The sequence below is a fragment of the Pipra filicauda genome, unplaced genomic scaffold (assembly GCF_003945595.2).
Source record: "Pipra filicauda isolate LSUMZ 115617 unplaced genomic scaffold, ASM394559v2 scaffold230_size2164044_pilon, whole genome shotgun sequence".
Lineage (NCBI taxonomy): Eukaryota > Metazoa > Chordata > Aves > Passeriformes > Pipridae > Pipra > Pipra filicauda.
In genome coordinates, this window is record NW_024104344.1 from 264,566 (window position 1) to 279,929 (window position 15,364).

General features: G+C 38.8%; 1 protein-coding gene across 2 annotated transcripts in view; it reads right to left on the reverse strand.

The window, feature by feature from the left end:
• Positions 1–7,223: 7,223 nt before the first annotated feature.
• RPRD1A (regulation of nuclear pre-mRNA domain containing 1A) overlaps positions 7,224–15,364 on the reverse strand; it is a 39,521-nt gene continuing 31,380 nt past the window's right edge. The window contains exon 7 of one of the 2 annotated variants that reach the window (XM_027710989.1): positions 7,224–8,191. In XM_027710989.1, coding sequence (XP_027566790.1) covers positions 8,042–8,191 — 150 coding nt within the window. In that variant the 3' untranslated portion in view covers positions 7,224–8,041. The remainder of the gene's footprint in view (positions 8,192–15,364) is intronic. The other variant, XM_027711007.2, reaches the window with a different exon arrangement.

The window sequence follows — 15,364 nt, forward strand, 5'->3', positions numbered from 1 at the left end:
TGCTTCTTACGTACCACCTTGTGGTCTCAAGAGTGCATTCCTTTTGGATAAAACTACAGATAAGGGATAAAAGACAATGAGGGGGGCACAACCAGAATGCTGAGAAAGCTACTGGGCAATCTATTCACGGACCACAGGATAGATGTCTAAACTAGGTGTCTCCAAAAAGTGTATTGTCGGTGGCAGGCACCAAGCTACAGTTATTCTGCACTCCAAATGTATCACTATTGCATCACGGTATTTGTTAATAGTCTTGTCTTGTTCCAAACAACATGTTTTTTCTTTGAAATTACCAGAGTTGTCAGGTATGTCCAGCTGTGTTGTTAAAAGTGATTGTTATTGTAAGCTATAAGACTATATTCAGTGAAAAAAAATTTAAAAAGGTCATTCAGTATGTGCCTTTCCTTGTTTTACAAGTGTGCTTAAAAATGCTGGGTAGAAATGACCTCCAGTGCTTTTATGTTTTTCCTAAGCCTTTAAAACAGTCTTTTTCTGTTATTGGACTTTCACAGAAACAGTATATTGAAAAACACAAAAATACAGACAAACAGATATATCTACATATCGCTGTACAAAATGTATATGGGTAGATAAATACCTATACACATCAGCTGCATATATATATGCAGAAATTACACACATGTAGGCATCTCATGCACTCTTCCCTTCAGAATAGATTACATTCCTGTACTCAATGAAACACCGAAGGTTAAGTGTTGGCTGCAAGAGACTATTCCCGAGCCTCCCCGCCAAACCACTGCCAGGCCACGTCACTGGTTTGTGTTTGAAAAGCTGGAAGAACAACTCTAGAAAGGAAACACCCTCCCTGATTTCAGTGAGGGCAGAACTTCACCCAGACTTTGTAAAGCAAGACCAAGAAGATCTCTGTTAAGCATACAGCCCTGCATACAGGCATTTAAGCATAGAGTAAGAGTTATTTCCCAGCTCATACAAATCCTGTCTAGGCAACGGTGTGTGTTGGCAGTAATAGCATCATATCATATCAAAAATGTTACTGTGTCTTAATGTAACCAGCTCAACTAAAGCATGTTTTACTTTAAAACATCAGTTTGAGCCACTTTCCCATTTTTTGAGTATTGGGAGCCTCAAGGTGACATACTCCAACTTGTTCCCTCGCACCCATCCCCACCTCTGAAGAACAGCAAACTTCGGCTAAACTAGATGGTATATGAACAGTAGTTTATTTTTTAAAATTTACAGTTCTAGAGATAGGACCTCAGACCCTTTAATGCACTGCTTCTTCAATGAAAACTGTCACATAAAATACAGAAAGTAATAAACCTTGAAATTATTATCAACTGTTTCCTCAGCATCATCATTGTGAGATCTTGTCTGACTTGTAAGTATAGGAAGCATTTACATAAAAGCCATTTCCCACCATGAGATTGAGTAGGCAAGCAATAAATAATAATTTCAAAGATGTTTTTACAACAATGTTTTATTAAATATGAAAGAGCGTACATACAGGTGTGTTATTCTGAGGACATTAAATTACACAAGGATTACAGGTTCTGTCAGAAAAGCACAATAATGAAACATCTTTACATTTCAAACTTTTCTTGTTAGCTTTTAACAAATGAATCTATTTTTGTTGCAAACAAATAACAAATGCTATTGAACTTCTGCAAATTCCCACAAAAACATCATGCTTAGTAGGATAATTTAAATATTGTAAATATGAATTCTGAATTAGATTCGTAAATAACACAATGGAAGAGATTTACTACTTAATCAAGATAAATGACACACTGTAATAGGAGCCAAGACAAAATTGGTCATTCATTAAAAAAGAATTCCACTTCAGACACTACATTTGAGTCTGCCTTCTTTACTTGCAGGAATAGTCACTGTGATGATATGCATGAGTAATGAAGAGAACCAGCCCTAAATATTTATAGGAGTAACCATCAAATTTTAGATGTGCTGGTTTTCATTGATCTTCCCACTGAAAAAAATCTACACCCACAGATCTATTTGCTTACGTTTCAAGAGGTTGACATCCAGCACTTCTGTAGAGGGCCAATCAAGCCTGTGTATGATTTCCATGTCTTCCATAGTTGTCTGCACAGCTGGCTACTGCATCCTATGTATCTATTTTGGGTCTTCATCGAAGTACCAGACTGAGTTGCCACTGACTTGTGAGAGCAGCATTAGTCCATGGAAGTCTTAACACACTGTCTTTTTAAACTTCAGGTAAACAGGAATGTAATTTTGTCATAATGAAAGCTCTCAGTTTGACACTCAGAAGACTACTTAGATAAAATACATAATAAGCATGTAGACTGGGTAGTGTTGCTAGGGATTAACAGAGGTGTTTTAATATATTAATGCAAACATTAACAGAGTGAATCAGACAAGCTAATGTTACTGCAGGCTGTAGTTTAATTTCCAAAAGGAGTAATGAAACATAATTTCTAAGAATAGTAATTTTTGTAACTAATGACTTCACATTTATTTTTCAAACCACAGAATTGGGGTAATATTCCTGATATCTTTCAAAACATTCTGCAAAAAACACAGCTTGAGCCTGCAAACACTAGAATATACAAGCAGTCCCAGTGACCTCCAAGATAAGCATTCTCATATGACAAAGTGCTGCAGGAATCTCTTTGCTTTTTTTCAGAGAATGCTCAATAAAAGTGCAATATAGTGAAGCAAATAATCTAATTATTATGCTTTTATTATTAGATGAAAAATGTTCAGATATTTTATAATTGTGCCTTTTGTAGGGTGGGCATTCTGGTCTGCATAGAGTCAGACCACGTTAGAAGAGGCAGGCAGGGTATACCCACACATTTTCCTTCCCAGGGTAGTAACGCACCAAAGCATAGAATCATAGAATAGGTTGGGTTGGAAAAGACCTCCAAGATCATCAAGTCCAACCCCTGATCCAACTCCAATTACTATATCATGGCACTAAGGGCCACGTCCAATCTCTTTTTAAAAACTTCCAGGGATGGTGAATCCACCAGCAATCTGGGTAGGCCGTTCCAATGCCTGATAACCCTCTCTGTAAAGAATTTCTTCCTAACATCTAACCTAAACCTCCCCTGGCAGAGCTTGAGCCCATGTCCCCTTGTCCTATTGTTGGTTGCCTGGGAGAACAGACCAACCCCCGCCTGGCTATAACCTCCCTTCGGGTAGTTGAAGAGAGTGATGAGGTCGCCTCTAAGCCTTCTCTTCTCCAGACTAAACAGCCTCTCAGCCTCCCCAGCTCCCTCAGCCTCTCCTCATAGGACTTGTGCTCAAGTCCCTTCACCAGCCTCGTTGCTCTTCTCTGGACCTGCTCCAGCACCTCAATATCCTTCCTGAACTGAGGGGCCCAGAGCTGAACACAATACTCGAGGTGTTGCCTCACCAGTGCAGAGTACAGGGGAAGGATCACTTCCCTGCTTCTGCTGGCCACACTGTTCCTGATGCAGGCCAGGATGCCATTGGCCTTCTTGGCCACCTGGGCACACTGCTGGCTCATGTTCAGCCTCCTGTCGATCAGCACCCCCAGGTCCCTTTCCGCCTGGCTGCTCTCCAGCCACTCTGTGCCCAGCCTGTAGCGCTGCAGGGGGTTGTTGTGGCCAAAGTGCAGGACCCGGCACTTGGCCTTGTTGAACTTCATTCCATTGGAGTCAGCCCATCTCTCCAGTCTATCCAGATCCCTCTGCAGAGCCCTCCTGCCTTCCAGCAGGTCGACACTCCCTCCCAACTTGGTGTCATCTGCAAATTTGCTGATGATGGACTCAATCCCCTCATCTAAATCATCGACAAAGATGTTAAAAAGGACTGGGCCCAGCACTGACCCCTGGGGAACACCACTGGTGACCGGCTGCCAACTGGATGCAGCACCGTCCACCAGCACTCTCTGGGCCCGGCCCTACAGCCAGTTCCTAACCCAGCACAGAGTGCTCCTGTCCAAGCTGTGGGCTGCCAGCTTTTCCAGGAGTATACTATGGGAGACAGTGTCAAAGGCTTTGCTGAAGTCCAGATAGACCACATCCACAGCCTTTCCCTCATCCACCAGGTGGGTCACCTGATCATAAAAGGAGATCAGGTTGGTCAAACAGGATCTGTCCCTCCTAAACCTGTGCTGGCTGCGTCTGATCCCTTGTCCATCCTGTAGCTGCTGTGTGATTTCACACAGGATAATCTGCTCCATAACTCTGCCAGGCACCAAGGTCAGGCAGTTCTATTGTAAATCCCACCTACAGCTAAACCATTGTGCTGCCCAGTTTCACAGTTACTTCTGTTTGGACAAAAGTTCACATTCAGTTTGCTTTACATTTCCACCCAGGCATGTTCTCCCTTCCAGCTCCTAGGCACCCCACCATTCCCCACCCAGCCTCTTTTCTTCCTGAGATGTCAGAAGTACGTACATTAAGCTCTGGAACCTGAGAATTTGGAGGTATTTTTTGACACTACAGGACTGCATTTGTATCGTACCATGTTATCTTCTGCTATACTATTACAGTCACAAGATAAATCTTCTAACTACTTGATACCTGATGCCTTTTCCATATAAATAAAAAAAAACCCGTACCATTCAGCCACTAATATACAATACTTGCTGTAAGAGTGACCTTTGCCTTCCACAAGTCCTCTTTTCCAAAGAAATATTGAGGGATCATTTCCAAAACCCCAGCTGTGAAAAACTCCTTGAAGCAAACAATTTCACAGTAAAATGAAGAAAAATATATCCAGAAAATAACACTCTCTCAAAATTAAAACTTATATACATCAAGAAATAGTTGACCTTTTTTTCCTCATTCTTTTATCAGTTCTACATTATCTGCAGATAAACAACATTACCACTAAGAGTTATGAAGAGGAAAAACAAATCTAGTGAAGTGTCATGTCTTTTTTAAAACCCTCGAGAGATCAAGAAAATTCAGCCTACAACTTCATTATTATAATTATTTTCAATTAAGGCAGCAAAAGATTGTTTAAAAATTCCCTATGATTTTAAGTATCTAAGACAGATCCTTCAATGCAGTCCAACAAGCCATGTCACTGTACTTATTTTGTACCTCTGGCTACAAATTAAGTTTTCCATGGATGGAATTCAACCATTGTCCTAGTTATAGGGGCCAGGACCAGTTTATCACTATGTGGGTATAACCAAAATTGTGTATTCTACACCCTGTATGAGATTTCTGATGGACTGTTAATAACGGGTCATTTGCAGCAGCTGCCCAGGGCAGCTTCTAGGGAAGTTGCCTGGAGGCCTGCTCTGGGAGTGGATAATGCTAAGTGGCATCGAAAGTGGCAGGACATGGGCCAGTATTTGGAGAGCTTCTCTCCTCCAATGATCTGGAAATTCACCCCTGAACAACTGCAGGACCCTGTGAGAGCAATAAGATACGTGAGACGAAAGTGCTCTGACAGCTTCAGAGATGGGCAGCTTACGGCAACATGCTGGGCCCTGGTCACTGCCTACCGGTCGCTGCTTGGTATGGTACAGCACCTTAAGGAGGAGGAGAAAGGAAACAAATCAACAGGTACTGCGTCCACACAAACCACAGCTGAGCCAGAGGTAAAACAAAGCAAATTAACCAGCATGATGTCCACGCAAACTGTTGTGGAGCCAGAAGGACAAACTGGACCAACAGCAGTCGCCCCTGTCCAGAAAAGAGCATCCAAGACTAAATCAGTTTGCTTAGTGGATGACGGGGAAGAGGCGGGACCTTCATGCTCAGCAGAAGAAACAGAACCAGAAAATCATCCACTCGGTCCCTAACCTGGGTGATCTGCATGAGCTGCAGAGAGAGTTCATGTGACAGGCAAACGAGTCCATTTTGATATGGCTGCTCTGAATCTGGGATGCCACAGCTAATGATACAATTCTAGATGGGAGCGAAGCAAGGCAACTGGGATCTCTGTCTTGAGATATGGTCATTGATCAGAGTATTGTAAAGAGGCAGGAAACAGCCTCTGGCAGCGACTGTTGTCGAGTGTAAGGGAGAGATATCTTTGTAAGGAGGACCTCCATGTGCAGCAAGGACGATGGAACAAGGTATCCAATGCTCAAGAGAATTAGCTGTACTGGAGATAATCTTTTCAGAGGACGAAAGATTCCCTAAAAGTCCAGACGGCGTACAGTGCACCTCCCAGATGTGGTTAAAGTTTGCACAGCTCGGGCCAGAAATATATTCCCATTACTTAGCAATGTTGCAATGGAGGGAGGGAGAAGACAAGGTGGGAGCATTGGTTAGTAAACTCAGGATTTATGAAGACACTGTTACCACCCTACTACAAGCCCACATCTCCTCTGTGGAAACAAAACTGGTTGAACATGTCCGAAGCCTAGAAGAGAAGATTGAAGAGGGCCACCAGAAGCTAAGAGAGGAATTTAAGGAAGGAATCTTCCATATCTCATCAGGACAAACGAGAGCCTCTGCTATCAGGAGCCGGCATCCCCCAGCTAAGGAGAGAGGGTACACTCCCCGAGATAATCTATGGTTTTACCTTCATGAGCATGGAGAAAATATGAGGACGTGGGATGGAAAACCCACCTCTTCCTTAGCAGCCTGGGTACGTGAATTGAAAAGAGGAACAACTACCAGAAGAAACTCTTCAAGGATAAATGTTGCTCCAGACTCTCATGGGCAAGACTCCAAACGGTAAAGAAGTGATGATGTTATATGCGATCCTCTCGAAGGGACCTCCAGGTCATATCTATGGTAAGAGAGCAACGAGTACCACAACCAGAACTAGAGGGGCCCTGCCTCTAGCAAGGTAGAGGAGAGGGACAATCGGGTCTATTGGACTGTGTGGATCCAATGGCCTGGCACATCAGACCCACAAAGATATAAGGCTCTAGACGACACCGGCACACAATGTACTTTGATGCCATTGAGATATGTAGCTGATGCATAGTACACTAACAAGGATTCTTCACAAATTCAGTTGTTTGTAGACAAACTCCACATTTGTGCCATGCAGAGGAGATTGTTAACTTGGCAATAATTTTCCACTGTTTGACTCATACACAGGTCTGAACTGTCTCCTCCTATTGTGTGAGAAAAAGACGATCAAGATTTAGAAATCTTTGCTGGGATGGGTCAAGGTGGGGAGCTGGTAGCCCATGGTGGCCTCCAGGGTTTCTCAGTGGAAGAGGATGTACAGCACAGCTGTATCATCATCTTGCTTCATGTATGGATGATACGTAGCGTTGCCAAACATTAATAATGAGTATTTAGCAATTGAGACAGTTTAGAGAATGACCTTTCAATTTAATTAAAGCTGTAAAATAGCTTCACATTTCTGGGATTAACCTTTTTAGATGGAGACAGATGTCCTAGAAAGAGATTAGAGTACAAATGAATGGTCCCTCAATTTAGAAACTAAGCAGCTGTAAAAAGTTACAATTTCAAACCATAATTAAACTGGTCAATTGTATAGTTTCTACACAATGACTTTTAAATGAAACAAAAATATTGCAGTATTTTGAGTCATTAAAAGATCTGCTCAGTGTAACATGACTTATGTTTTCCAACAGAAAATTGGTTATTAACATTTACCTCAAAATAACTTACTTGTTTTGGGAGTGGATAATTTAAATGTAATGGACAGTAAGATCACTTTTAACTTTGCATTAAATTGCATTGACCTTTTTGCAAACACAAGCCTGTGATTTCCACATTTCGCTTCCTCACTAGCAACGGAAATGTCTCAAGTTAGAATTATGTTTTCATTATATGTTGATCTACATTAAATACAGGGTACATAAGAAAAATCTCAGCAAGTTTTTTTACAGGGCACCCAACCAAAATCTTTACAAAAGATAAGATAATCATTAATTCCTCAGTGTAACAGACACACATGCCACTTTTATAAATGTACCCTTATGTTCACTCGCCAATAAAATAGTAAACAAATCAACTTTTTAAACCATTTTTTATAAATTATTAAAGTATTTTTACTGACACTCTCCAACAATATACAAAAATAATACTACAAGAGTACCGATCAGTCTGGCCTACTCCTCATTTCACAGAAAAGCAGAGGTTATGGAAGGATGTTCTTGTAATCAATCATCGCTGTAGATGTCTCCTGCAAATGGTAGGTGTACATGGCTGCCTGTGACGTTGGGAAGTCGTGAGAGATCAGGCAGGTTCTGGATCCTTGACCTGAGTTCTTTCCGTACTTGGGACACTCTGGCTAACTTGCGTTTGTACTCCTGTAACACAGAAGAATTCAATATGAGGTTCTTTTGCTAATACCATCCCTACTACTTACTGTACTTGACAGTAATTAATTTCCAAATTAAGTATTCCTTCTGCAAGTTAGATAAACAGCCTTTAACAGGTGAAATACCAGAAAACTGGCTATTTTGGAGACAGAGGCATCAGTTCTAGCATTTTTTCAGCAACTGACTTCAAAAGCACAGACATGGTATTATTTTGCTTTGAATTGTAAGTACATAATTGCTAAACAAGGAAGACAATCCCAGTTAACACAACCACAGGCTTTTTCCATGTAACTAGTAAAATGGAATTATTCTTAAAACTTTATTATGGAGAGTTTGTACACATACGCTATTACCACTCACAGACTATGGGAGAATAAACTTACTGATGTCATAGAAGTTATTTTCATCTCATATTGATGAAAGAATAACAACCAACCAAATATCCTCTAACCAGGCCTGCTGATCTGCCCCCCCAAGCTGAACAATTTTGTATTAACTTTTATAATAAAAAACATACTTAATCAGTACATTTATGCATTTAACCCTGAGTTTTGAGAAACTTCTTGAATTGGAAACTTAGGATTTCACATTGTGCTGGAATACTACTCATAATTGATATATTTCATGATCATGAGGCACTTTTTACTTGAAACAACATTATACAAGATGAACTATTTAAAAATGTAAATCAGTGCACTGAAATATAGTTAGTGCTCACCTATTAAGAACATAACACGTAATGGAGAAGAATACCAGTTTGTATAAAATGAAAAGTTATCCCAAAATATAAGAAGATTAAGGTATAATTCACAGAAATACTTAAACTTCAAATACTTGGAAAGTTTGGAAAGCAGAAGCAGCTAAGTGGTGCTTCATGAAATTATACCACAATTCACAACACATCAAATGCAGATGCTTTCTACAGTGGCTGCAGGTTTTGCTGCAGCCTGGGAATGGCTAGAAATAACAACAAATACTTAACCTACAACTTGGACAATCAGCACATGGATAACCAAGATCTCATGATCATAACCACTTCTATATAATAGTGGGGAAAAAACTCTATATCTTCCTGCAACAGTGCCAAAACACTTGAAAGTTCCAACAAGTATACAAACACTGTGCAAATGTCTACTAGAGATAACAATCATGCTGTTTATTATCTAAAGATAATTTTAAACGTTACTATACTGTTAATAGCATGGAAAAATAAGGAAGGACAAAGAAAAGGACCTTTTGGTCATAGAACACAATATACTAGTAAAAGTGTATCCCCACATACCTGGGGGATGATCAAGATTACTGGACAAGGTCCAACACACATTAAAAAAAAAATTTTGCAACCACTAGCAGTAGCATGATCTTCTTACCAAGGGCAGTAAAAGAACCACAAGATATCATAAATTCTTAACAAGAAGGTAAAAATAATAAAAATAAATAATTTTAAAATAATTAAAAATAATTAAATCTTTACATAAAGAGGAACAAAGTGTCCCTGAATTAGGATCATCAATTCCTTGATATAATTTATCTTTCAAAATCAAATATTACATAAAGTTCAGTGTCTTACAAGATACTAAACACAGTGAAAATACTACAGATGCCTAGTCAGTGGAACTGTAAACATTTGGTAACAGTACACAGGGTAAAGCAGCATTCCTTTTATGATACAGATGACCAAAGAAGTCTTACAACTATGAGTCCCTTGGTCCTATGAAAACCATCACTTGCTCACTCTTACCCAAAACATTCTCTGTGGTACAAATGACTTCAGGACGCGGCTGTGGAAATTAAGGTCTTTATCCTGATACTGTATCCTTTCAATAATGCCCAAAGGTCACAAATACTTCACTGTTTCATATATAATATACATTCATATATAATATTACAGCAGCATTGAGAGGCCTCAGTGATCTGAGTCTGTGCAAGATGCATAGTCCTTTGCCAGTTACTTCTTGCCCTTCTCATTAGGCATTTTAATTGAGGTTGCAGAGATATACCCCTGATTATTATTTTAGGAAATAGATTTTAATGTCAAAGGAAAAGACAGCTTTCAGGTTGCATGGTTTAGTAAAACAACCAACTTGGCAATACATAGAATATTAATCAATCAATACACTCAAAAGGCCTAAAATTTGTAAAAGATAGTAACTATAAAATCCCTCCAACAGTTAATTCTTGTAAACAGCTGAATCCTGTCCAAATTTATTCTCCATCAATGAAGAATGTGAAGCAACAAATCAGTATCCCTTTATAAGCTTGAAGCCTGATGCTCATCAAATATGCACAATTACTTAGTGACAGACTTAGAAGCCATATTATTGCAAGACTTTACTCCAAAACCTGAAACAGTTGCTTGACTCCTTTAAAATTCCCTTTAGCTGATAATAAATAACTTCCATAACAACATCACTTTTCTGATCTCCAGCATTTTCCATATAAATTTTGTCTGGCACTTGTTGCCTAGTGACTATCAGTTTGATCAATATTACTGCCAGTAGATTCCTTTTTTCACTAAGGAAAATGTTTTCATACATTCAGTCTCCTATATAAAACAGTCATCTTCCTCTCGCCAACACTTCTGGCATAATGCACACCCTCAGTAGTCAAAACTTGTTCCTCGTGTCTTCTCAGAAACACTTCTCAGAACCCTGAGAAAGTTTGCTCAAAGTTTTTACTGTAAAACTATAGCAAATAAAAAAAACAAAACAAAACAGATAAGGTTTTGTAGTTCATTATATTATTGTTAAGCTACAGAATGCAATTTTAATCCAATTTTGCTAATAAAAAGCATATGTGAGATTGAAAGTGCAGGTTAGATGTTCATAGCAATCCTCCCCCACAAGTATGTATGTTGAGTGTGTGACTTAATTAAAGCAGAGTCATGGGAATGGGGATATCTTGGTGTTATTTTTGATCTTTGCTCCATTGGAAATGCTGTACACTATACAACCAAATAACAATTCAACCATATTTTTGACACTTTTAAATGGAAAATTTTAAGTGGAAATCCTCATGGAGAATTTCATTTTCATTATGCTGATTTTAAAGATATACTTCCAATTACCCCTGTGTAAATGAGGCAAGATTCAAGCTTTTTACTTCAAACAGTCAAGGACAGGCAGAAGTGTGATGCTCTGTCTTGCTACACTGAGAATAATTTGCATTCCTTCCTACCTATGGAGAACCTTACTCTTGGGATATATGGGCAACCTGATGTATGGAAGTAAAGTCTCTTCAATTTCTCCAGTGGTTTAAGATAACGCTACTTTCAAGTAATAATTTTTTGTACTTCCAGTCATAAAAGTAGGTTTATGAGATAATTAGAAGAACTTATTTTGCTCATTAGAATCCCACTGATTACTACAGTTTCCATTACTTGTCAGTGTAGAATATGGATACTTTGTGAAAGCAATGCTAACAACATATGGATTCAGCATCTAGATTAACAGTGATTCTCCATCAAATAAGCACTGGGCAAAAAAGCCAAATAATTTTTGATTAGACACTACAGACATCATAAATAATAAAAATGTGGGCAGGCTAAACAGGCTGAAGAGAATATTTTCCCTTCCAACTAAAATAGATCTTAATATAAAATTTCTGCAATTACCGTAGGAAGGCGGTACAGATAAAACAACTTGAAATTTCGTGGATATGCTTTCCCTTTATGATATTGATATGACTTTGAACTTTCATCTGATCACTGAGGCTATGATATGCATCTAAATACTGTGTGGTAGGAAATATATAGCAAAGCAAGAATAAAAAAGTTTGCAGAAGACCAGTATTTAATCTGCACCCCTATTAGCTACAGAAAGAAAAGTAAGGTGGAAATCAATACTTTCAGTACAGAAAAAAAAAAGGCTTAAAAGGCTTTTAAGGTGTTGAGAGCATGTGTGTACATTGACATCCACAGCTTGTACATACACCATATTTAAAACTGAGATCTCTGACTTTGTACGTCCATTACAACCTTCCAGTTTCAGGTGCACACGTCAGAGTTGCATCACAGAGCAAGGCTTCTCACATGCTGTGTCCAACAGTGCAGAAACCACTAGAATTTTTCAAAGGTTCATATGAAAGCAAATATTATATGATAACCTGATATCTAGATTTCGAAGTTCAGAATCACAGTATTTTTTTATAGACTCCACTTTGTTAAAATCAAATGCCTCATGCAGCCAGGGTATTTTTCTGCAAGGAAGACTGACAACTAAACTAAAAGGAGCCAGATAAGCCTATCACCCTGGAAAACGGATCAGCAGGGTGAAATTTTGTGCTGCCTTTTAAAATTTGGCATGCCTTATTCTTCAGCAGTATGATTAAAAGCTCAGTCTATTTACCAGTGTTAAGGACAAACAAACCCCTGAAATAGCTTTCATTTAAGACACTGAACTGTGTTTGAACACATCTACATGCTTCACACAAGGTTGAAAAACCAAGGACAGTTATGACAAGCTTAGGAAAGGACTGGTCTGGTTAACCTTCCAGTGCACATTGTGTATTTCCTAGAAAACAGATTTCTGGAAGAAAACTGCAACTTTTTGGTCTGTTTATATCTAACCATTTTCTATTATGTCTTGTCACATTTAGAGCTAAATAAGCAATGACCACACCTACCTAGTGACTGCTTTGTTTATTCCTTATTGTTTTGTTCATTGCCCCAGGCATTACTAACTGCATTATTTTGTGTGCAGATTTATTAATATTCTCATAGATTTTCTAATGGCATGCTTCACCATTACAAAACACAATTTATTCTTCAGAAACCTTTGAGCTGACAGATCAAAATGAAATGCATCGTCTAATTCTGGGTATCCCATTTTTCTTAGTACTTAAAATTACCAAGAACTTAAAACTTCGAAATCAATTTTGTGAATTAAGTATCAGAGACTCCTCAGCTTGTCTGCAAATGAAGCAACAGGAAGCAATGAACTCAGAAGTGTGAAATCCACAAACTAAATCAGTGAACATCTGGGGAAAGCTTGATCGTGTGACTTTGTCTACCATCAACTGTTACGCTGTGGTACAGACCAGAATACACTGCAGGTCTTCAAATCACGAATTCCTGAGCGAAACAGTAGTAAATAGGAACAAAGCATTTTATCAGGATGTTTCCCATCTGAAGAGTGATTATCAAAAATGCAAAATCCTCCACAGAGTCACAAACTACTCTTCCCATTCCTTGAATATGCAATTTCTTTGTCCAGCTCCTTCCAGCCTAAAACTGCATCTCAAATCTCATTCACTGCAGTCTTGACTCCTGGTCTCCATCTCCATTCCTGGAACACTGTTTCTAGAACCAACCTTTGTCCAGCAAGGATGTTCAATGCCTCTCAGACTCCCGTTGCGCCTGTATTCACACGCAATACAGACAATCACAACTGGTTTTTGCCAACTTCTTCCCATTTCCACCTCTTCTGACTCCATATCTACATTCCTTCCTCTCCAATCCTCATCTGCACTTATCATTCTGCCTGTAGTTTTGATCCCATTACACCTGTTTCTCCCCAGTCCTATACTTGGCCTGTCCCTATTCTCTGCCTTTATAGTACCTTCATGGGATCTTTCTATCCATTCTCTTAGTCCAAATGAATTCCAGTTCCTCTCATTTCAGTCCTACATGATGTTATGCTTTTCTGGCTGGTCACTCCCTTCTCAGTCAGCTGATCTCCTAATCCATTCATTACTGTAATTTCTAGTCCTGGATTCCTTCTTAATCTCCAAAGCTTCTAATGCCAAGTTCCATGTGCACTTTTCAAAGTTTTGCATTCAAACTGATTGGCTTCCACCTGTCCATTACTCACACTCAGAGGAGCCATGGACAACTCGTACATGGAATTTCTCTGCTCTCACATCATAGAGAGCAAACAGCCAAGTGGCCCATGGTCAGCCTAGAGAACAACTGTACACAGTTCCAACTGCAGAAGTCATCTTGAGCCCAAACCAGAAAACTGTCTAGCAGAGAAGTTCTTCATAGAAGTTAGCAATGTTTTAAGAAATCTCTGATGAGCATATCAAAAGTAAGATTTTTCCACAGGCTTGTAATTTAATTAAATTCAAGTTGATTTTCCTTGGTATATCAAAATGCATGTCCCCTCAGAAAGAAGGATTTCCCCATTCTGTACTAATTTGAGAAAGAACATAAATTATTTAATTTCAAATAAAAGATAATTTTATATGACTTTTTTATCACAAACTTGTCCTTTGCTTTATTATTGAGGATTGTGGCATTGTTGACAAAAAGTTGGTCAATGTTTGGGAAAGTTGAAGAAAAGAAAACAGGAACTTACAAGCCTTCAGGAAGGTGGTGGAGTCACCATCCCTGGAGGAGTTCAAGAGGTGTCTGGATCTGGTACTGGGTGATATGGGTTAGTGGTTTAGGGGCTACAGAGACAGTGATAGGTGGACGGTTGGACTGGACGATCTTGAATGTCTCTTCCAACTTTGACGATTCTATGATTAAACTTAATTAACAGGAGTATTACTAGGTTTACTTTGTTTATATTTATCTCCATTCAATCATAAAGGGTCCAGGGTGATGAATATTAATTTATAAATTACTATATAAAGACATTGGTTTAATTAGACAATCTCTACGGGACTATGATCGAATTTAAAGCATTCCAGGATGGCAGATATGAACAGCAGCTCAAATGAAAGATACCTGCTTGAGGTTAAATTTGGCCTCCTTGTGTTTTATTTTCCGATACAGCATTTTTATCTGATTGAAAAATTAGCCATTAATAAACTCAAAGCTACACAATTCCAAGAGATGCTTAAATTGTACTCAATCCTTAAGTTTCAAACCTTGGCTGACAGAATGAAGTTTTGGAGAACTTCTGATGACAATCAAATACTTCAGACAATTCTGAGCAATTGTGCTCTCAAATACTCAAGTTGATACTCTATACAGACACAGAAGGGATAAAGCAGAACAGTTTTGAAAATAAGAAAATAAATAAAATTAAATGGCTCGAGACTTATAGATAGCTTCTTAGTTTCAATCATCCACAAACAATCTAAAGGAAATCTAAATTAAAGGATACCAGGGTTTAATTTTAAAGGAATCTATGAGTGAAAAATTTTGGTGGTCTGTAAGAAAAACATGCCTTTATCAATGCATTTAAGAACAGCTGTGTAAAGTCTTCAGGCTCA